Source organism: Muntiacus reevesi, chromosome 1 (assembly GCF_963930625.1).
Source record: "Muntiacus reevesi chromosome 1, mMunRee1.1, whole genome shotgun sequence".
Classification (NCBI taxonomy): domain Eukaryota; kingdom Metazoa; phylum Chordata; class Mammalia; order Artiodactyla; family Cervidae; genus Muntiacus; species Muntiacus reevesi.
The window spans coordinates 84172279-84195224 of NC_089249.1; the positions used below are offsets into that span (position 1 = coordinate 84172279).

Below are 22946 nucleotides of genomic sequence, written 5' to 3' on the forward strand. Positions count from 1 at the left end.
CTTATCAAAATTACAATGAAAACACCAGAAGAACCCAAATCAGACTATTTACATACAAATTCTGGAATTGCCATTTATCACTCTTGGGTAATAGGCTGGGTAATTTACCAGCCTTGGGTAACAAGTAACTGAAAACAATGGATTTATTCTCTGTGTCTCAGTTTCCCCACCTATAAAACAAAGATAATTTGTAGGATTGTTATCAGGATATATTAAGACTGTTAAAGTCTTTGAACAGTGCTGGTTCATGGTGAGCATGAAAATGAATGGTGGTGGTTAGAGACAAAATTCTTTTTAAAATAACTGGCAGGTATTCAAGTTTCATTACTGGGGAAGAATAAACATTATTCTGTTTGTATTTCATTTCGATAAATTCCTTGACAAGTCTCAATTTCTCTTCATAGATGAACTTGAGGTCCAAAAGTAAACTATCCAAGTTCATAAAGGAAACGTATGACAAAGCCAAGACTCTAAATAAAAGTTTTACATTTTTTTCATTACATTATTTCTGTAGATTCGTAATCTAAAAAGCAAATACTCATTTTTAATGAATATAAGCTACCTTAGTCTGTTTGGGCTGCTAAAGAAAATACCATAGACTTGGTGTCTTATATACAACAAACATTTATTTCTCACAGTTGCGGAGGCTCAGAACCCCAAGATCACGGCACTGGCAGATTCAGGTCTAGTGAAGGCCCTCTTCCGGGTTGCAGACTGCAGACTTCTGGCTTGCCTTCATATGGTAGAAGGAGCTAAGGAATTCTGGGAGGCCACTTATAAAGGCCTAATCTGAGTCATGAGAGCTCGCCCTCCTGACCTAATCACCTCCTCATCACCTTGGGAAATAAGATTTCAACCTCTGCACTTTGGGGAGATACAAACATGCAGACCATAGCATACATGTTGCCATTGACCTTGTTTCCTATATTGTTTCACAGAAAGTATTCTAGATGTCTTTAAAAAAATTCTATAATAACTCTATAGAAAGTCAATTATAGTACTATACTAGTTTATAGAAAAGAAATATGTATATATATATAGATATTAAAAGGAATGTGTCAGGGTCGAACAGCAAGCTGGAAATGAAGCCAAGTGCAGAATTCTGGTCACCAAGCTTCTAGTGAGTGACTCTTCCTGACTCAAGAGGTGCAAATCTAAAACAGACCATCCATCTCCTTAAGTTCACACTCTTATCACTTACACATCTCTGTTTTCTTTTGCACAGGCCCACAGTACAGCCTCTCATTCTTCTTCCAATTCTGAAGACACACAGATGTGAAGAGAACAAGCACTGGCTTTGGCTGACAGCTGTTTCTGGGTATTTAATAGGAATCCTTTCCCAAGGAATGAGCTGACATCCGTTTACTGTCTTTGTTAGAGAAGAACTCCTTGGAAACCAGTTCATCACATGTGATTGTCTTCTGCTGTCATCTGTCTCAGGGGTGGCTACTGCAGAAAGCTTATTTATGGCCAACTTAGGAAAAGTTAATATACGAGCCAGATGCTTTTCATGAGATCTCTTTCAACCTTCAACTTAACTGCTCTTCTCTGTTTGATGTTATTTCTTCTATAGGTTCCCAGAGCACCAAAGATGATTCATAAATCTGTATATGTGAGAACTGCTAATTAAGGTATCTGAGCAGATAAGCCTATTAAAACCATGCTATTGTTGTTGTTGTTGCTGAAATAAATGCATTAAAAATGCCTTTTGAGTATGCTTGAATTTTCCCTGTTGGCTGATAGAACCTTAATAGTGCTTTTGTTTCTGGTAAACTTTTTATGTTTTAACCTTCATTTTGCCTCTAGAAACCCCCAACACAACAAAACTCAGAATAAGATCTCAGTAACAAAGAGAGACTTCCTGGTAATAAAACTCAAAATTTTCTTAAATTGCATTTCTGAGTGTCCTACAAATTTTCCAAAAGCTTCCTATTACAGATGAAGACTGAGTCCTAGGATAGGAAAGTGACCTATTCCAGTTAAGTTATTCATTGTTTTACCCCACAACCCCACAAATGTCAGATGAAAAGAAAAAATGAAATATCACCAGTGACTTTAGAGTAATTCACTCTTAAATATTACTAGTTTAAAGTGAAAGTGAAAGTTGCTCAGTTGTGTCCGACTCTTTGTGACCCTATGGACTATACAGTCTGTGGAATTCCCCAGGCCAGAATACTGGAGTGGGTAGCCTTTCCCTTCTCCAGGGAATCTTCCCAACCCAGGGATTGAAATAAGTTGAAAGGAAATCAAGAATAATGTCATACTCTGCAGTCTTTCTTGATACACTCTATTTCAGTTGCATACCACTCCTTCCCCAGCATAGATGAACTTTTGGTTATTTGAAGGGGGAAGGGGATGGGGAGGAGGGCTGGGACACTGACTTAGATCACACAAGCATGATACCAAGCTATCCCTGATAGAATGACAGTAAGGCCCAAGTGTTAACAATCTCTGCTTTTAATGATAGTCAATCTCAAGGGAAAGTCATAACCTCCTCCATGGGATCCTTGATTAAACAGAATCTCATGTGTTTAAGCAGCTACCTTACATTTCTCTTACCCCAGAGTTCCAGTGTATTTTCTCCCTTTAGTTTCTTGGCTCCTTTTAGCCCCACCACCTGGCATACTCCACCAGCCTCAAACCAAACAGGGTACTCTTGGCTGAGTGCTAGCTTGAGTTACTTCTCTCTCTCATATAAACGAGAAACTGAAGCTACTCATGATTACAGTGTCATCTGAGGACGAAGGCGTAAGCTGCAGGTAGAATATGTTACCACAGCACTGTGTTGTTTTAAAAATGTTAGGCCCTGGCCCCTCCAGTTTTTCCCTCTTATATCCAAATTCTGACACCACTGGCCTGTAGCAGTCTGTAATAGGCATGAGTTCAAGGTGCCATATGCTTCTCTGGTGCCTGTTTGTGGGCCAGATAGAGGAAAAGTATGCTGGAGAGAGCACTGACCAGGAAGATGACATCAAACCAACGGTGATAGAAGTTGAATTGCAGCTCTCCAAGGACTTCGGTGATGATGGTGCGGTACTCCAGAGGCATGCTCATTCGGATCAGCAGCACAGATGAGACGAAGTACATGCCCTATAGGTCAAATGAATCCAGAAGGGGCTTGAATGCAGTGACAGACAAAGGAAATTGTTAAAATATTAAAAAGTATGAAACATTTCTGGTATTTTACGGCTCTAGACATAAAGCTAGTTCATGAAACTTACCATTATCTGTGCTAATAGCAGGACAATGACATTGGAGGACTTACTGCTGGAGATGGCATAAAAGAACTGTCAAGAAAGGGAGGAGAGATGATTATACAGTACTTCTAGATTCCTGTGTCAAAAACATTTAGTATAGTTAACATGTAAATAAAAGTGTTTTTTCCATGCCACCATCTTGTATAGAACTGTTCATAAGATTAAGGCTATAAATAAGACATTTAAACAGGCTGCCCTCAAAGGATCCACTTACAGTTTTCCCATATGGGTAAGTATGGGAAAATATCACTACAAATTAGTAGCATCATTACTAGTGATGCTTTGAAGGAAGCATCACTATGAACAAAGCTAGTGGAGGTTATGGAATTCCAGTTAAGCTATTTTAAATTCTAAAAGATGATGCTATTAAAGTGCTGCACTCAATATGCCAGCAAATTTGGAAAACTCAGCAGTGGCCACAGGACTGAAAAAGGTCAGTTTTCATTCCAATCCCAAAGAAAGGCAATACCAAAGGATGCTCAGACTACTGGACAGTTGCACTCATCTCACATGCCAGCAAAGTAGTGCTCAAAATTCTCCATGTGAACCAAGAACTTCCAAATGTTCAAGCTGGATTTAGAAAACACAGAGGAACCAGAGATCAAATTGCCAACATCTGTCGGATCATAGAAAAAGCAAGAGAGTTCCAGAAAAACATCTGATTTATTGCCTACACCAAAGCCTTTGACTGTGTGGATTACACCAAACTGTGGAAAATTCTTCAAGAGATGGGAATACCAGAACACTACCTGCCTCCTAAGAAATCTATATGCAGGTCAAGAAGCAACAGTTACACCTAAACATGGAAAAAGACACTGGGTCCAAATCGGGAAAGGAGTACATCAAGGCTGTATATTGTCACCCTGCTTATTTAACTTATATGCAGAGGACATCATGAGAAACGCTGGGCTGGATGAAACACAAGCTGGAATCAAGATTGCCGGGAGAAATGTCAATCACCTCAGATATGCAGATGACACCATCCTTATGGCAGAAAGAGGAACGAAAGAGCCTCTTGATGAAAGTGGAAGAGGAGAGTGAAAAAACTGGCTTAAAACTCAACATTCAAAAAACTAAGGCCATGGCATCCAGTCCCATCACTTCATGGCAAATAGATGGGGAAACAATGGAAACAAGATCCAAAATCACTGCAGAGAGTGGCTGCAGCCATGAAATTAAAAGACGCTTCCTCCTAGGAAGAAAAGTTATGACCAACCTAGACAGCATATTAAAAAGCAGAGACATTACTTTGCCTAAAAAGGTTCATCTAGTCAAAGCTATGGTTTTTCCAATAGTGATATATGGATGTGAGAGTGGGACCATAAAGAAAGCTGAGCACTGAAGAATTGACGCTTTTGAACTGTGGTGTTGGAGAAGACTCTTGAGAGTCCCTTGGACTGCAAGGAGATCAAACCAGTCAATCCTAAGCAAAATCATTCCTGAATATTCACTGGAAGGACCGATGCTGAAACTGAAGCTCCGATACTTTGGCCACTTGATGCGAAGAGCCGACTCATTAGAGAAGACCCTGATGCTGGGGAAGACTGAGGGCAGGAGAAGGGGGCGACAGAGAACGAGATGGTTGGATGACATCACTGACTCAATGGACATGAATCTGAGCAGATTCCAGGAGATAGTGAAAGACAGGGAAGCCTGGTGTGCTGCACTCCATGGGGTTGTAATGAGTCAGGCAGGAATTAGCAACTGAACTGAACTGATATGGGTAAGTTGGTGGTTTTAAGTATTATAATGTGAAAAGATTCCTACTTACCAGAAACCATGTGATACGTATGATTTTAGCATCATTATATAACATTAAAGCAAATTACACCAGACCACTCCAAGCCCCTGTAATTGTTTCTGGGTTCCTGAAGTTGTGCTGAATTCTAAAATTGTGCTGAATGCTTGCAGAGCCCTTTCCCCCTCCCAATCTCTTTGCTGCTTTCATTTCAACAGCTCTTGGATTTTGAAATCCCACCTCTTCTACCAGAGAATTTACCTTCCAGTTCCATGAAACCTTCCTATGTTGATCAGAAAACAGCCCAACACTCAGCTTCTCCTGCTTCCATATTCTCTTTACAAGTGACTCTCCCAGTTATTCATCTCACCTCAAATACCACCTCCTTTATTCATTCCAACTGTCTGCTGCTCAGTGTCTACCTGCACCAGTTTCTGTTCTAGACGCTGGTGACACATCAGTGAATGAAACATACTTTGATCTCATCCTATGACCTTTGGTAACTGCACTTATCTGCCTGGTGTATGATGTAAATACATTATCATCAATTTATGTGCTAGTCTAACTTTTTCTTTTATTCTGTGGCATGTCTTTTACAAATTTATAGTTGTTGTTTAAGATCTCAGAAGGCAGAAATCTTAATTAGGTAAAGTTATTTCACAGTGCCACATGTAATTAAGTACTTTTCAACTCTGTGATACAACCTACCTTGGTAAGAGTGATCAGCAGTCCTCTGATAGATGTGACTATGATTATTCCAACCAGAATGAAGGAAATGTGTTGGGACCAGAACTTCACCTGTCAAGACAAGAGGAAGAAAAAATATTTGTTAAATCTCTGTTCAGAGAGATGGGAAAGCTAAGACGATACATTATTATCACTTAAGCGACTGTGAGAGGGAACTTCATTAGTAAGTAAGTGGCAATAAAAACATGTATACAAAGACTTCAGTGGGTATCTTAATTAGCAGACCTAAAACTTAAGGACAGAAGACAGCAAATGCAGTGAAGTGATGAAAATACTAATAAATCAGAAGAAACACAAAGCAAATAACATAGCTTCAAGTAAAAAGCACGAATTAAAAGGAAACTAAATAGCAGCCTGATAATGTTTAATATTTGTGAATGACAGTTCTCTGATCACCCAAAACTTAAATAATAAAAGAGTATGTAGACATTTTCAGCTATGGTCTAGGAAGTAGTTGACCTTTATTTGAATCACAGGATGATACCTTTTCTGTCTCTTGGATTACTTCAGAGTGACAGGCAGCTGTGATACCCTGTGTTTGATTCAAGGCCGAAAAGCATCAGAGGGGAGCTGTATTGCCAACATCTGAGAGATGTTATTCAGATTTATGAAATGTGGAGTGGTGTGTAGATGAGTTACAGATGGAACACATATATATACACAGCAACTAGCCCTAGAAAAGCACTAACAAGGAAGGGCATTTCTAAAAATTCACCCCAGTAAAAAAATTTTAAAAGAAAAATACATAAAAAATATGAGTGAAGCATGCTTTACCACATAATTTTTATACTAGCTGAAGGAAAGAAACCATGCTCCTTCACATGAAAAAGGATACACTGTTGATTTATCATCTAAGAAATGTGTGCCTTGAGTTGTTTCTCAAGGACTGGAGCTCAATTTGCTCTGGTGTATTTTCATTTTATCCAGCTACCAGGGGCACGTCCAGTTGAGGGTATCATGCAAACTACGGCCAGGATCATAGAACAACTAAACGGCACTCATAAGGACTAAGAATGTGACACTGGTTTTATTACCAAAGTGCCAACCAGCTAGAATCACTGGTCATATAAATACCTGGAAAACGCACTATTCTACAACTAAAGACATTAAACTCAAATTGGGACAAGGCTGTCCCAATTATAAAACAGGTAGAAAGAAGATTAAAAAAAAATTTGTGCACAGGGGACAGTTAACCATTTTTAGCTCAAAGCCCATATGAATTATACAGATAATTTTTTATAGCAGAAATCATTTTAGTTCTAACACAAAAACACTAATTAGTAGTTAATTTTCTACCAGAGGAATCAAAGGTGAGTTATATGTTTGAAGATATCATCAAGTATCACAGACAGAAGTATTTGAATATTTGGTAGGGAGAAGCTAGAGAGTGGTAGCTGTGACTAAGAAGAGAAGGAACTGTAGAAATGATTACTACCCATGAAAATAATAATTGCCAGTCATTAGTTATGGTTTTAGGCCCTTTACGAATCTGCCATGTGAATATGCCAAAACAACAGAGAGGGAGAAGAATGAAAGCAGAAACAAGTACGTAGAGTAAGGACAAAGAATCTTAACATAAACAAAGATTTTGATACAACTCTTACATCAAATTGGATCCCCAGATAATTCACAGTGATTTCAATGCCTCTTGTGACTGGATCAGTTTTCCCAACTCGGTCAAAAACGATATTGATGGTTGCCTACAGAGACACAGACCTTTACATTAGAGTATCTCAAAAATCAGTTTCAAAAAATGATTCAAAATAATGAATCACCAAGTGTTTCTTACAGGTGGATATTCCTAAAAATGCAATTCTACTTTCAGTCTAAATCATACATAAGAAATCTATTTTGGCTATTCATATATCGGCAAACAAAAGTCCGTATCTACCCTATCTTTCTTTTCTGTAGAGTGTAAAGGGGGATAAGGCTATGACACATACACCTCAATTTATCAGGATCCAGAAAGGTAACATTCTGGTAAAACACAAGGTCAGAGAATCAAGGGATTCCAGGGTCATCCCTATGGTTATTTTCTGAAAGCTCTAATAGCTAGCAATCACTAAAACAACAAGGAGAGTTATTATAGCTGACGAGCCAACAAAGATCAAATGGAATTATGAAAAATAATCGATTAATCCAAAAGAAGAAAAGGAAAAAATAACACAAGACAAATAAAAACATACAGCAACAGGGTTGTTCAACCATAACAATAACACATTGACTATAAATGGTTTACTACTGTATAGCACATGGAACTCAGTGTTATGTGGCCTGGATGGAAGGGGAGTTTGGAGAGAATGGACACATGTATGAGGCTGAGTCCCTTTGCTGCTCACCTGAAATTATCACAATATTGTTTGTTAATTGGCTATACTCCAATACAAAATAAAAAGTTTAAAAAATATATAAATGGTCTAAACCAGAGGTTGGCAAACTCTGCCACGGTCATGTGACTGTGTAGATAAATGGACTTGGCTGTGTTCCAATCAAACTTTTTAAATAAAAGCAGGTGGTGGCTGGATTTGGCCTAGGGACTGCAGATGGCTGACTCCTGGTCCAAATATGACAAATAAGTGGCAGAGACCATTAGATTAGATATAAAAGCAAGTTGTTTACAAGAAGCCCACTTTAAATATAAAGACACAAATAGGTTAAAACTAAAAGCATGTAAAAAGACATATTATGCTAATGATCAAAAGAAAGCTGGAATGTCTATATTAATATCAGACAAAGTAGATTTCATAGCAAAATAATGTTGCCAGAGACTAAAAGGGTCATTTCATAATGATAAAAGAATCATTTCAACAAGGGGTACATAGTGACCCTACATGACATACATGAAGGATAAAAAAATGATATAATTAAAAAAAGAAATAGGCAAATCCACAACAATAGGGGGAAATTTCAATACCCCTCTCTCAATAATTAAGCAGTCAGAAAAGCAGTAAGAGTATAGAAAAACTTAACAATATTATCAATCAACTTGACCTAAGTGAGACCTGTAGGCTATTCCACCCAACCAGAGTAGAATACACTTTCCATTCAAGTGCACAAAGAACTTAATTAACCATGGTTGACCATATTCTGGGCCAGAAAACAAGCCTCAATAGACTTAAAAAGATTCAAATCATACAAAATATGTTCTCAGACCACATGAAATTAAATTAGAAAGTTACAGAAAGATATTCAGAAGATGTCCAATATTTTATAACATACTTCTAAATAACCGATGAGTCAAAGAAGAAATCAAAAAGTAAATCAGAAAGTATTTTGAACCGGATGAAAATAAATGTATCAAAAAAGTTGCATGTGTGAGATACAAATAAAATAGTGCTTAGTAAGAAATTTGTAGCATTAAAATGCCTATATTTAAAAAAAGTTTGAAGTCAATGATCTTAGCTTCCTCTTTAAGAAATCAGAAAAAGATACCCAAAAGAGCAGCAGAAGAAAAATAATAAAGATCAGAGCAGAAATCAATGAAGTAGAAACCAGAAAAATAGAGAAAATCAATTAACCCAGATGCTAGTTCTTTGAAAAGTTCAATAAAATCGATAAACTTCTATCTAGATTGATCAGGAAAAAAAAGAATGAGAGATATCAATTCACATCCACCAAAATATTGAAAGATATACCCAATTGAAGGCAGAGTTCCAAAGAATAGCAAGGAGAGATAAGAAAGCCTTCTTAAGTGAACAATGCAAAGAAACAGAGGAAAACAATAGAATGGGAAAGACTAGAGATCTCTTCAAGAAAATCAGAGACACCAAGGCGACATTTCATGCAAAGATGGGCACGATAAAGGACAGAAACGGTATGGACCTAACAGAAGTAGAAGATATTAAGAAAAGGTAGCAAGAATACACAGAACTATACAAGAAAGATCTTGATGACCTGGATAACCACTATGGTGTGGGCACTTACCTAGAGCCAGACATCCTGGAGTACGAAGTCAAGTGGGCCTTAGGAAGCATCACTACAAAGCTAGTGGATGTGATGGAATTTCAGCTGAGTTATTTCAAATCTTAAAAGATAATGCTGTTAAAGTGCTGCATTCAATATGCCAGCAAATTTGGAAAACTCAGCAGTGGCCACAGGACTGAAAAAGGTCAGTTTCATTACAATCCCAAAGAAAGGCAATGCTAAAGAATGTTCAAACTACTGCACAGTTGCACTCATTTCATATGCTAGCAAGGTAATGCTCAAAATCCTTCAAGCTAGGTTTCAATAGTACATGAACCAAGAAATTCCAGATGTACAAGCTGGGGTTAGAAAAGTCAGAAGAATCAGAGATCAAATTGCTAACATCCATTGGATCATAGAAAAAGCAAGGGAATTCCAGAAAAACATCGACTTCTGTTTCATTGACCATGCTAAAACCTTTGACTGTATGGATCACAAGAAACTAGAAAATTTTTAAAGAGATGGGAATACCAGACTACCTGACCTGCCTCCTGTAAGGAGAAACCTGTATGTAGGTCAAAAAGCAACAGTTATAACTGGACATGGAACAACAAACTGGTTCCAAATTGGGAAAGGAGTACGTCAAGGCTGTGTATTGTCACCCTGCTTATTTAACTTATATGCAGAGTACATCATGAGAAACGCTGGGCTTGAGGAAGTACAAGCTGGAATCAAGATTGCTGGGAGAAATATCAATAACCTCAGATATGCAGATGACACCACCCTTATGGCAGAAAGTAAAGAGGAACTAAAGACCCTCTTGATGAAGGTGAAAGAGGACAGTGAAAAAACTGGCTTAAAACTCAACATTCAAAAAACTGAGATCATGGATGGCATCTGGTCCCATTACTTTATGGCAAATAGATGGGGAACAATGGAAACAGTGACAGACTTTATTTTTGGGGACTCCAAAATCACTGTAGACAGTGACTGCAGCCATGAAATTCAAAGATACTTGCTCCTTGGAAGAAAAGCTATGACAAACCTAGACAGAGTATTAAAAAACAGAGACATTATTTTGCTGACAAAGGTCCATCTAGTCAAAGCTATGGTTTTTCCAGTAGTCATGTATGGATGTGAGAGCTGGACCATAAAAAAGGCTGGGCACTAAAGAATTGATGTTTTTGAATTGTGGTGTTGGAGAAGACTCTTGGGAGAACCTTGGACTGCAAGGAGATCAACCCAATCTAATCCTAAAGGAAATAAACCCTAAATATTTATTGGGATAATGATGATGAAGTTGAAGTTCCAATACTCTGGCCATCTGATGTGAAGAGCTCACTTACTGGAAAAGACCCTTATGCTGGGAAAGGCTGAGGGTAGGAAGAGAAGTGGGCAACAGAGGATAAGATGGTTGGATGGCATCATCAACTCAATGGACATGAGTTTGAGCCAACACCGGAGATAGTGAAGGACAGGAAAGCCTGGCGTGCTGCAGTTCATGGGGTTGCAAAGAGCTGGAAATGACTCAGCGACTAAACAACAACAAAATGACTATAATTAAAAAGATAGATAATAAGTATTGGAGAGGATGTGGAGAAATTGCAACCGTCACACATTGCTGGCAGAACTATAAATGGTGCAGATGCTTTGGAAAACAGCCTGGTAGTTAGGCAGTTTATTAGAAGGTTAAACATATAGTAAGCATATAACCCAGCAATTCTACTTCTACAGATATATACCTAAGAGAAATGAAACACATGTCCACATAAAAACTTATACATGGGATTTCCCTGATGGCTTAGAGGTAAAGAATCCACCTGCCAACGCAGGAAATGCAGCTTTGATCCCTAGTCCAGGAAGGTCCCAAATATCGCAGAGCAGCTAAGTCCATGTGCTGCAACTCCTGAGTCCACACATCCTCGAGCCTGTGCTCTGCAACAAGTGAAGCCAGCACAATGAGAAGACTGCACCGCAACAGCAGAGTAGCCCCTGCTCGCGGCAACTAGAGAAAAGCCTGCACAGCAGTGAAGACCCAGCACAGCCCACAAAACAAACATACATGAATGCTCAACAGCATTATTTATAGTGGCCAGAATGTCACAATAAAACAACTCAAATGTTCACCAACTAATGAGTGGATAATTTAAATTAATGTGGCATATCCATATAATGGAATAAATATTATTCAATCATAAAAAGGAATGAAGTATTTACTGATAGAGACTACAATATAGATAAACCTTGAAAACATTATGTTAGGAAGCCAACCACAAAAGATCACATCGCATGACTCCATTTAATAAAGTTGTTAATATGTTTATATATTAACATTCAATTAGAATTTAATTATATATCACATTCATTAATTTATTAATATATTAATATTCCATGCAAACCCTCTACTAATTGGAAGAGAAAGAAATACTTCTCAACTTATTCTTTAAGGTTAGACACCTAAACCAAAGACATTAACAAGAAAACTATACTCTGAAATTCTTCATAAACATAGATGCAAAAACTCTTCAACAAAACATTAGTAAATTAAATCTAACAAAACATTAAAAGGATAATACACTTGGCCAAGTAAGGTTACTCCAGGAATGTGAGTTCAGTTTAATGTTCAAAAATTAATTTTACTGTATTAGCAGACTAAAAAAGAAAAACCATATGATTATCTCCATAGATGCAGAAGTGACAAAATCAAACGTGCTTTCATGATTAAAAACACTTAAGAAACTATTACTAAAAGAAAATTCCTCAATCTGATAAAGGGCACCTAGGAAAAACCAATAGCTAACACCATACTTAATGGTGTAAGACTGGATGCTTTCCCCCTAAGATCAGGAACAAGATTAGGGTGACTGCTTTACTTAATTCTGTTACTGGAGGATTTGGTCAGTGCAGTAAGGCTTGAAGAGGAGGAAAAGATAGGATGGAATTGTCTATGTAGGAAATTCTATGAAATTTATAAAAAGCTTCTAGAAACAATAAGAGAGTTTAGCAAGGTAACAGAATACAAGATCAATATACAAGAATCAGTTGTATATCTATATACTATTAACACTTGAAAATGAAAATTATAAAAATGCTGTCATTTATAATAGCATCTAAAAATCAAATACTTAGATAAATCTGATGAAAGATGAGAAAGATCTGTCACACCAAAAACTATACAACACTGCTGAGAAAAACTAAGAAAATCTAAATAGATAAGAGTTGTACCATGTTCATCGACTGGAAGACATATTGATCAAGACAGTGTGGTACTGGCAGAAGTAAATATATAAGATACACATAAATCTCAATAGAAAAAAGAGAACAGAAACAGACTCATATACATAAGGTCAATTAGTTTTTGACAAAATTGCAAAATTGCCTCAATGGAGAAAGGATACTCTTTTCAATGAATGGTGCTAGAACACCTGGATATCTATGTGAAAAAAGTGAACTTGGATTCATACTCCAATATCATATTAGAAATGTAACTTAAGATGGTTCACAGACCTAAATGTAAAACCTAAAACTATAAAATTTCTATTTTATATTTTTCATATTAAGAAAACATGAAAAAAAAATCTTTGTGACCCCAGGTTAGACAAAGATTTCTTAGATACAACACAAAAGCATAATCTATAATAAAAAAAGAATAGATTGGACATCATTGAAATTAAGACCTTTTGATTTTTGAAGGATACTAACAGAATGAAAAGCCAAGTCACTGATGGGAGAAAATATTTTAAAATCACATATTTGATAAAAGGTTACCAGAATACACTGAAAAACTCTCAACCCCAACAAAAAGAAAACAATCAACCTATTTAAAAAATGGGCTTCCCATGTGGCCCAATGGTAAAGAATCCGCCTGCCAAAGAAGGAGATGTAAGAGATGTGAGTTCGATCGTTGGGTTGGGAAGATCCCCTGGAGGAGGAAATGGCACCCCACTCCAGTATTCTTGCCTGGAAAATTCTATGGACAGAGGAGCCTGGCGGTCTACAGTACATGGGACTGCAAAGAGTCAGACATAACTGAACGACTGAGCACAATTAAAAAACTGGCAAAAAATCTGAATAGATACATCACCAGAGAGGATACACAGGTGGCAAAAAAGCACATAAAAGTTGTTCAACATCATTAGGCATTAGGAAAATGCAAATTAAAATGATTTAGTACCACCTCATATCTATTAAAACATCTAAGATTTAAAAGACTGACTACATAGCCTTAGCAAGGATGTGGAATAATTGAAACTCCCAAATACTGCAGGTAGGAATGTAAAATGGTACAACCTCTTTGGAAAAGTTTGGCCACTTCTTCAAAAGTTAACCATATGTCTGCCATATGATCCAGCCATTCTACACGCAAATGCTTTCTCCCCAGAGAAAAGAGAACACATGTCCAAACACAGACTTGTAGACAAATATTCACAGCCACTTTATTTGTAATATTCCCAAATGGGAAACAAACAAATATTGATCAGCAGATGAACAGATAAAACAAACTGTGGTGCATCCATACAGTGGAATACTACAAAGTACAGAGAGACAAAGGGGCCTGAGGAAACATTCACAAGTGTTGGATGGATATGTTCTCTATGTTGATCGGGCGATGGCCATTGCACAGGTATACGCATGTATCAAAACTTACCAAATTGTATATGTTAAATATGTACAATTTGTTGAATGTCAACCACATCTCAATAAAGCTGTTAAAAAATGTTACACTCTCCTAAAGGCTGCATCTCAGGGAAACCTTTAGTAGCTTAATAATATGAATACTTGATAACTGAACACACTATCTTCATTTATCCTCTCCCGCTAAAGAAGTCAAGATTTTAAAATGTCATCTGAATGGGTATTAACATCAATTTTTTATAACATTTAGATCTGTTAAATCTAGAATCCTCCATTCATCTACACTGATCAAAATTAACTAACAAGCTGACAAAGCTCCTCTTTGTGCAAGCACAGCCTCAGTGGGAAAGTCATCAAACCAGAAAGTCAAATCAGCCTTTTTTATAATCACACTGAAATCCATTAATACCTGCAGATGGGTCACAAGTAAAGACAAATAAAGCAGTGCATAAAATGCACATAAAGAATAGAGCGGGAGGGCAAGCCACAAAAGAGTAAGAGCTGGAAGCACAGAAGATGAATTTATCTGTAGGAATATGTTTTAGAATTTACTTTTTTGGGTATGTACAGATTATTAAAAAGGACAGGTGGTTTCTGTTCTGAGCTGAAGGTTGGAGTAGTGTTATATAGTCATGTACTCATGAGTAATATGAAGAGTAGGGTGTAAAACAGGAAACCTGTATAGGCACTTCATATATTTCACAACCTAAGAGCTTACCAATGATTTCTGACAGAAGAAAAATGCAACCTCCTGTTTCTAGGTAACCCAAAAAGAAGAGGGGGAAGAGGCTCAGATATGTGAAAGATGACATGCTCTGTTGATGCAGTTGGATTTGGAACTTAGTTCACGGCCTCAACCAAACCCAATTTTCTCTCTGCCATTACTAGAGAAAATCATCTAAACCTTGACAATTAAAAAAATATACTTACCATGAAAATTTTCCAAACACAGTAAATAGAGAAGAAGTAACCCAGAAAATTAAAGTATTTCCCTTTGAAAGTTTTGGAGTATTCTATTCTCTCCTGAGGGAGAATAAACACAAAACACGGTTAGTCCTAGCAAAATGTATATTTACATCCTACAAAAATATTTCTGCCTCTATGAATCACTGTTCAGGCTAAGGATTAAAACCTTAATACGATAATAATATTAAAATAACACATGATAATAATATTAAAATAACAATAGTAGTAGTAGTGGGAAAATTTATTGAATGATTACTTTAAACCAAAAATTAGGATAAACACCTTACATGCAGTATCTACTTTAATCTTCATAACAACTCTTATGAGATATGTCCTTTTTAATTTTACAGATGAGAAAATGAAGGCTTAGAAAGGTTAAATAACTTGCTTAAGGACACACAGCTAGTGAGTGAGGGAAGTTAGGCTCAGATCTACCTGTCTCCAAAGCCTATGTTTCTTTCTATCCTATATGGCTATTCCTGTGAAGTGATCCTCAGAAAGGATTAAAATAGTCTGAACAACCTTAAATAATAGATTTTGCATGTTTAAATTATATTGCATTTTAGGTGTACATAGGAAAGTTTCTTCTTGTAGTTAGGTTCCTTCTTAATCTGGCTCCTTTAAAATAGAGCTAGACCACAGCAGGGGCTTCCACAGTGGCCCAGAATCCACCTGCCAGTGCAAGAGACTTGGGTTTGATCTCTGAGTCAGGAAGATACCCTGGAGAAGGAAATGGCAATCCAGTCCAGTATTCTTCCCCAGGAAACCCCATGGACAGAGGAGCCTGGTGGCCTATAGTCTATGGGATCTCAAAAGAGTCAGACATAACTTGGGGACTAACAATAACAAGAGACCACGGCAGATGGATGTCTTACTGCTCTTCCAATATTACTAACTTGCAAGAGAATAAAAAACAATCACAAGAGCTACCATAGGAGCCACCCTCTTGATCTTGGCCATCAGTAGGAAGTGATGTGTGCAACCTTCCTAGATGATTAAAAGCTTCTTCTGACTATTCCAGTAATTTCCATTTTTGAGAGTGTTCCATTAAGGGTTTTGCTACTGGTAGGAGTAATGTCACAAAAAGTCCAGGTATCAGTGCTTCATGACTGATACTGAAGCTACTGAGGTGCCTCTTACACGGCTTGGCCATAGAGAATGCTACAAAGCTTATTTAGTCTTGCTCTCTCTTCAATCACATTGGTAAAAACCATACTGCAGTTCCTTGCTCTGTACCTTGGTAGCATATAGATCAGCTGTTTCCAGAAAAAGTTGCCTGCTTAGTTCTTCCAAAGCATCCACTTCCTGTTGAATAAGAGTAAGATCTGGCACAAAATGGGCATCAAGGTTTAAATCACACAGAAGTTTCAAGGAATAGCAATGAAGAAAGCACATGCTTTTGGTTTCTTCTATAGCGGGTCCTAGGAACTGCCCATATTTTCAATTTCCTGCTTCAATAGCCAGCAGTACTATTTCAGAACTATTTTTCCAATCTCAGACACAGGTGTATAAAAGCTTTACCATTAATAGCACCACCACCAAACACCTACCACTCAGTTTTACACTGGCTTGAAAGTGGCTCAGGTAGGTACCTCTGTTTATTTTTGCTTTATCTAGTTAGCTTAAGTCAAATGTCATTTTTGAAATCTCAAAAGGTTACATAGTTAGAAAAATACCTACAATATACAGCAAAGTTTTCTCTTGCATTATCTGGAATAAATACGATGTTAGGAAAAGGGATCTAATATTTACTGCGTTCTAATACAGGCTGGGATTTATAGACATTACCTTCTTCAGTTCTTTACAGATCTTATCTTCTATCATTCACAACAATCCCATGAGATAGGTGTCATTATCCATTTTGCAGATAAGGAAAGTAAAGCTCAGAGAGTCAAATATCTTGCTCAAAGTCACACAGCTAATAGGCGTGGAAGCAAAGTCAGAGCTGCCTTACTCCAAGGTCTGCTCTTTCCATTACTCTATGCCACCTTCTAAGAACTCAGTGAGGCTGTGTGATTATCCTCTCCATTTAGGAAAGGACTCAGAGAGGTTCAATAATCCTGATACTTTTTTGACTTGGTTTAGTGTTGCTGAGATAGCTTAAACCTAAAGTTTGGCTTTTATGAATTTTTAAGTCATAAAAATAGTAAAGATAGCCCTTTCTAAAACAGAAGTTTAATTGGTTTTAATCCAAATCCTCCCTCCTCTCTGTGACTTTTCCCTCTATTACCCAAATCAGCAAGTGCCCTCCAGCTCCCTCCTCAGTAGTGTCTGCGATTGGCACAGTTCAGGCCACTGAATACATGGCTCAGTTCCATGTCTGGCTTCCCCATGATTAGGCAGTAAGTTCCTTGAGGAGAGAGGCTATCTTCTGCTCATCAGTTTAGCACACTGTTTGGAAATAGGAGACATGAAATAAATGTTTAAATAAATTTAAAGTCACCTTTTCCCCCCCTCTCTCCTGTGGTCATCCCATTTTGTTTGTTCTAATTCCTACCTGCATTTCACACCAGAAAGGTATATCATAATTTATAGCGAGAACAGGTTACATTCTTTTCCTTCAATTGAGGCAAAAGGAGATTTGTTCTTTCTCAGGCCAGAGAAGGGAGGAATACGCATAAGCTATCTCACCTCTAGTCTCTCACGCCAAATTTTGGCTTGACAGTCTGGCAGCCACAAAGAGCTGTGGTTACTCAATTTGGGAATTAGTTTAACACTGCAACCACCCGGGCCAAGACAAATATATTAACACAATCTCCTTGATTCTTTAAATCAAAAAGTTACTGGAGATAAAAAGCTGCTTAAAATTTGTTTCTAAAACTGACTGCTTTAGAAATGGGCCCTTACAATCCATATACAAACCAGTCATTTTAGGGAACCACTGTTTTGTGGTGGTTTTTTGAAGTTGGGAAATATAATAGTGTAGTGGAAAGAACTAAGGAGACCACAGTTCTGGTCTTACATTTGCCACAAGCCACTGTGTGACTTAACTTCTCTGGGTCTATTTTCTCATCTGTAAAATGGAAAGACTGACTTGTTTGGATCCCTTCAGCTCAAAGATAATGGTTTTATCATTTTAGGATTATCTATGGCTTTCTTTTTCCTAAGCCCAGTCCTGACCAGCTGAACTCTGATGCAGTCAGGTATCTTAGAAGAGAATGTCTCTGTCCCAACACTAATTTTTCTTCTGCCTTTGTTCCACAGTTGAGAAAAAGAAACAGGCCAATGGATAAAGGATACTTTCACTTCCTGGTGCTGAAGTGGTAACGCTCTTTATCATCCCCCAGAATCCTGATGGTTTGTTATGCACCTCCCCCTTCTGGAACATAGTTCTCCGTGTCATTGCCATCCTGAAATAAAAGAAAATGTAAAGACTTAGAGAATGAACTTATGGTTGCCAGGGGTGGGGAATGGTGGCGGTAAGGATGGGGCAAAGGGATAGTTAGGGAGTTTGGGATGGACATGGACACACAGCTATAATTAAAATAGATAACCAACAAGGACCTACTGTTAAAAAAAGAAAATGTAAAACCTCAGCAAGGGAGCATGGACCCTCAAAGTCCATTCTTGTTGTCTCATAGCTGCTTCTTTCATTTGCTGAGCTGTTCAGGAAAGGAATAAATTCTGGAGTCCCACTTTTCTACTGCTTACAACTGAGGGAAAACTATACACTCCCAGAAAGAATGTGGAATAGGTGAAGGAGCACAGAATTGGAGTTGGCAATAAATCTGAAGATTCGATCTGCCACTTGGAAACTGTAAGGCTTTAGAGTTTTCATGTCCTCATCTCTGGATGATAATGAAGATCAATGAAACAATATAATTACTTATTACCATTATCATTTAAGAACAAAATAAAATAACAGCTAACATGCCTAGATAAAGGATCAGGTACAGGGTAGGAACTCAATAAATGTTTCTTTCCTTCCTTTTCAGAAGCTAACAAAAGAAAAAAAAAATCAGAAAATCACACAAACCTGGCCTCTTCTAAAGCACCATTCTCTCTCTAATGTTAATCTCTTCCTACTACTGAATAAATCAGTGGGACATTTGTCCTTCCTATCAGTTTATGGAAGGACATACCACTTCAGTGGTGGCTGCTGGCATGTTCCAGTCTATCACACAGATATTAAGAACAGGGTCCTTGTGAGGAAAAATAGACCATTTGTTCATTAATGGTTACTTGAAGGGTACAATAGGCCAAGGACTACAGGCTTAAAAAAAAAACACACACAAGATAAGTTTAATAAAAGTAGATTTGTAGAACTAAAGAAGAATTTAATTCAACGTTAACCTCAAAAAGGTGACAAGAGATAGAAGTGGTAAGGATAAAGAAGCAGCACCGGTGTTCATGGTTAGGACCAACACAAATGGTACCGAATACCACATGGTATTTCTGTAGGCTAAATTAAGCCACTGGCTAAAATAATATAATAAAGAAGACTGCCCTGGTGGTCCAGTGGTTAAAAATCTGCAGGGGACATGGGTTTGATCACTGGTCTGGGGAGATTTCATATGTCTCGGGGCAACTAAATCCATTTGCCACAACTACTAAAGCCCGTGTGCGCTAGAGCCAGCCCATGCTCCATAAGAGAAGTCACTGCAATGAGAAGCCTTTGCACCACAACAAAGAGTGGCTCCTGCTTGCTGCAACTAGAGTAAGCCTACGCACAGCAACCAAAGACCCAGTGCAACCAAAAATAAATAAATAAATAAAAATTTAAAAATAAACAAAAAATTTTAAAAAGCATTAAAAAAAAAAAAAAGAATGTTAAGTGTATTGGCCACATTGACTTAACTGTTTCCTGTTAAAATGACCTTTACCTGGATACTGAGTGAATGGAATATAGTTTCCAAGTTGTATTACTTTCTTCATGGTTCCCCTGGATTTATTACTTCATGGCAAACAGATGGGGGAAAAGTGGAAACAGTGACAGATTTTATTTTCCTGGGCTCCAAAATCACTGCAGACAGTGACTGCAGCCATGAAACTAAAAGATGCTTGCTTTTTGGAAGGAAAGCTACGACAAACCTAGACAGCATATTAAAAAGCAAAGACATCACTTTGCTGACAAAGGTCCATATATTATTCAAAGTTATGGCTTTTCCAGCAGTCATATACAGATGTGAGAATTGGACCAGAAAGAAGGTTGAGGATCAAAGAATTGATGCTTTTAAACTGCGCTGGAGAAGACTCTTGAGAGTCCCTTGAACTGCAAGATCAAACCAGTCAATACTAAAAGAAAGCAGTACTGAATATTCATTGGAAGGACTGATGCTGAAGCTGAAACACCAATAATTTGGCCACCTGATGAGAAGAACAGACTCATTAGAAAAGACCCTGATGCGGAGAAAGATTGAAGGCAGGAGAAGGGGATGACAGAGGATGAGATGGTTGGATGGCATCACTGACTCAATGGACATGAGTTTGAGCAAACTCCAGGAGATAGTGAAGGACAAGAAAGTCTGGCATGCTGCAGTCTATGGGGTTGCAAAGAGTTGGTCACGACTTAAGTGACTGAACAACAAACAACTATATCTATTCATCATTTTTCTCTTGATGCTTTCAAGATTTTTTATTTGTCTTTTAGCAATCTGACTATATAAAACTAGTCAAACTTGTGTTTGACTCAAGCCTCTTAGATCTGTAAATTAACGTTTTCCACCAAATTTGGAAGACCTTTGGCCATTATTTCTTTAAGTACTTTTTTTTGCTTCTTAGTCCTAGAGGACTCCCAACTACAGGTACCTGTTGGACTGCTTGATAGTGCTTCATCCTGAGATTTTCATTAATTTTTCTTTCATCTTTTATTTCTCTATTCTTCAGACTGAATAATTTCTATTGACCTACTTTCAAGTTCACTAATTAATTCTTCTGCTATCTTAACTCTGCTAAGCCTACCTAGTAAAATTTTCATTTTAGTTACTGTTGTTTTCAGCTTTTGAATTTCCTTTTGCTTCTTTTTAAAAATATAGTTTCTATTTCTCTTTTGAGACTCCTTTTCTGTTCACTAATTAATATTGTATATTCTTTCATTTTAAAAAATGTATTTATAATAGCTGTTTTCAAGTCTGTTTGTTAAAGCTGTTATCTGCGCCCACCTGGAGTTAAGTGTCTATTAGTTCCTTTTTATCTTGAATATGGGTTGCACAGTTCTGTTTCTTTGTATGCCCAGCAAGCTTTGACTGAAGACTTGACTTTGTAGATATTATGTTTCAGTGACTTTGGAATCTGTTTTATTTTTCTGAGGACTGTTATTTTTTGTTCTAGCAAGCAGTTTATCTAGCTGTACTTGAACTGTTAGCTCCACCAGGTAGAGAACTGTGATAATTAGGTCAAATTGGGAGGCTGATTCTTCTGAGAGCCACTCAAATTATGAAGACATGTTGCAGGACCACAAGCCATACTAGATCCTGACTTAACAAGGTCTATAGGGGTTCATGTATAGATCAGAGCCAAATGCTAAGAAAGATTATTGATGAAATGGCTTAAAAGTGCACATCTGCATTTGATGTGGGTCATGACTTTATATTCATCTCTCTACATGAATAAAGTAAATATAGTAAAAGGGAGAATAATCCTGGGAATCCAAACAGTATGTTTCTATATAAAACAGTATGTTTTAATACTGAATAACATGGCAACCCACTCCAGTACTCTTTCCTGGAAAATCCCATAGACAGATGCTACAGTCCATGGGGTCACTAAGAGTTGGACACAACTGAGCGACTTCACTTTCACTTTTCACTTTCATGCATTGGAGGAGGAAATGGCAGCCCACTCCAGTGTTCTTGTCTGGAGAACCTCAAGGACGGGGGAGCCTGGTGGGCTGCCATCTATGGGGTCGCACAGAGTCGGACACGACTGAAGCAACTGAGCAGAGCAGCAGCAACACTGCTCTTGTTGCTGTATTCTAAAAATCGATAATCATATTCATTCATGTAAAATAAACTGTCGAGTTTGAATATTAACAAAACATATATAAGTAAATAAATGTATACACATATGTATCTACTTCCAGTACCCTAGTGTAGATGTATAGAAATGGAGATAAGAATTAGTTGGTGAATCTGGACCTCTTTATCATTCCAATATCTATTGTTCTCTCTTACATTAAGTCTTCTGACTTGATTATGTATCTTACTACAGGAAAGTGTGGAAAGAAGAAACATGAAATGGAAAAACACTCATCAACTTAGAACTTCTATGACATTTCTATATGAGTAATACTAACTCTAATAAAGACAGTAGACTAATAAGTGTCATGAAGATAGGAATTGATTACCTTGCTCATCATTCTATCTCCATGTACTATTCAGCATTTATTACAGTGTCCAACATAAACTAGGCTTTCTACAATTAAGTGACTGATTCATTCATATGAATGAATAAAGGCAAAATATTAAAACCAAATGACTGTCCTGCCAAGATTATTAATAAATAGTTTCCCTTAGCTATTTATAGTTCACTATTCTAAGAAGTCTTCATGTCAGTCAACTCATTATTATTACCATTTTACAGATAAGTAAATCAGGACATAAGGAAATAAAGCAACTACCTTAAGGTCACACCGAGTTGTAAGCCAAAGATTCAGATCCAGATAGTCTGAATCTAGCATCTGTGCTTTTACCCACTGAGACACAAATTTCTAGAAATGACACTTTGAAAACATACATTTTAAAAGTACTTTTAAAATAATA

The 22946-nt window shown here is 37.4% G+C and overlaps 2 protein-coding genes across 7 annotated transcripts in view; one reads left to right on the forward strand and one right to left on the reverse strand.

The window, feature by feature from the left end:
- The window catches only part of PDZK1 (PDZ domain containing 1), a 37345-nt gene extending 35920 nt beyond the window's left edge, over positions 1–1425 (forward strand). For both annotated transcript variants that reach the window (XM_065905508.1, XM_065905501.1), the window contains exon 10: positions 1226–1425. In XM_065905508.1, coding sequence (XP_065761580.1) covers positions 1226–1279 — 54 coding nt within the window. In that variant the 3' untranslated portion in view covers positions 1280–1425. The remainder of the gene's footprint in view (positions 1–1225) is intronic.
- A 349-nt stretch (positions 1426–1774) lies between these two features.
- The window catches only part of GPR89A (G protein-coupled receptor 89A), a 48238-nt gene continuing 27066 nt past the window's right edge, over positions 1775–22946 (reverse strand). For 4 of the 5 annotated variants that reach the window (XM_065905517.1, XM_065905522.1, XM_065905544.1 and 1 more), the window contains 7 exons: positions 18487–18596; positions 16483–16571; positions 15211–15303; positions 7347–7442; positions 5704–5793; positions 3222–3287; positions 1775–3090 (listed from right to left, as the gene is read on the reverse strand). In XM_065905517.1, coding sequence (XP_065761589.1) covers positions 2884–3090; positions 3222–3287; positions 5704–5793; positions 7347–7442; positions 15211–15303; positions 16483–16571; positions 18487–18596 — 751 coding nt within the window. In that variant the 3' untranslated portion in view covers positions 1775–2883. Of the gene's footprint in view, positions 3118–3221; positions 3288–5703; positions 5794–7346; positions 7443–15210; positions 15304–16482; positions 16572–18486; positions 18597–22946 lie in introns of all 5 variants that reach the window. The other variant, XM_065905537.1, reaches the window with a different exon arrangement.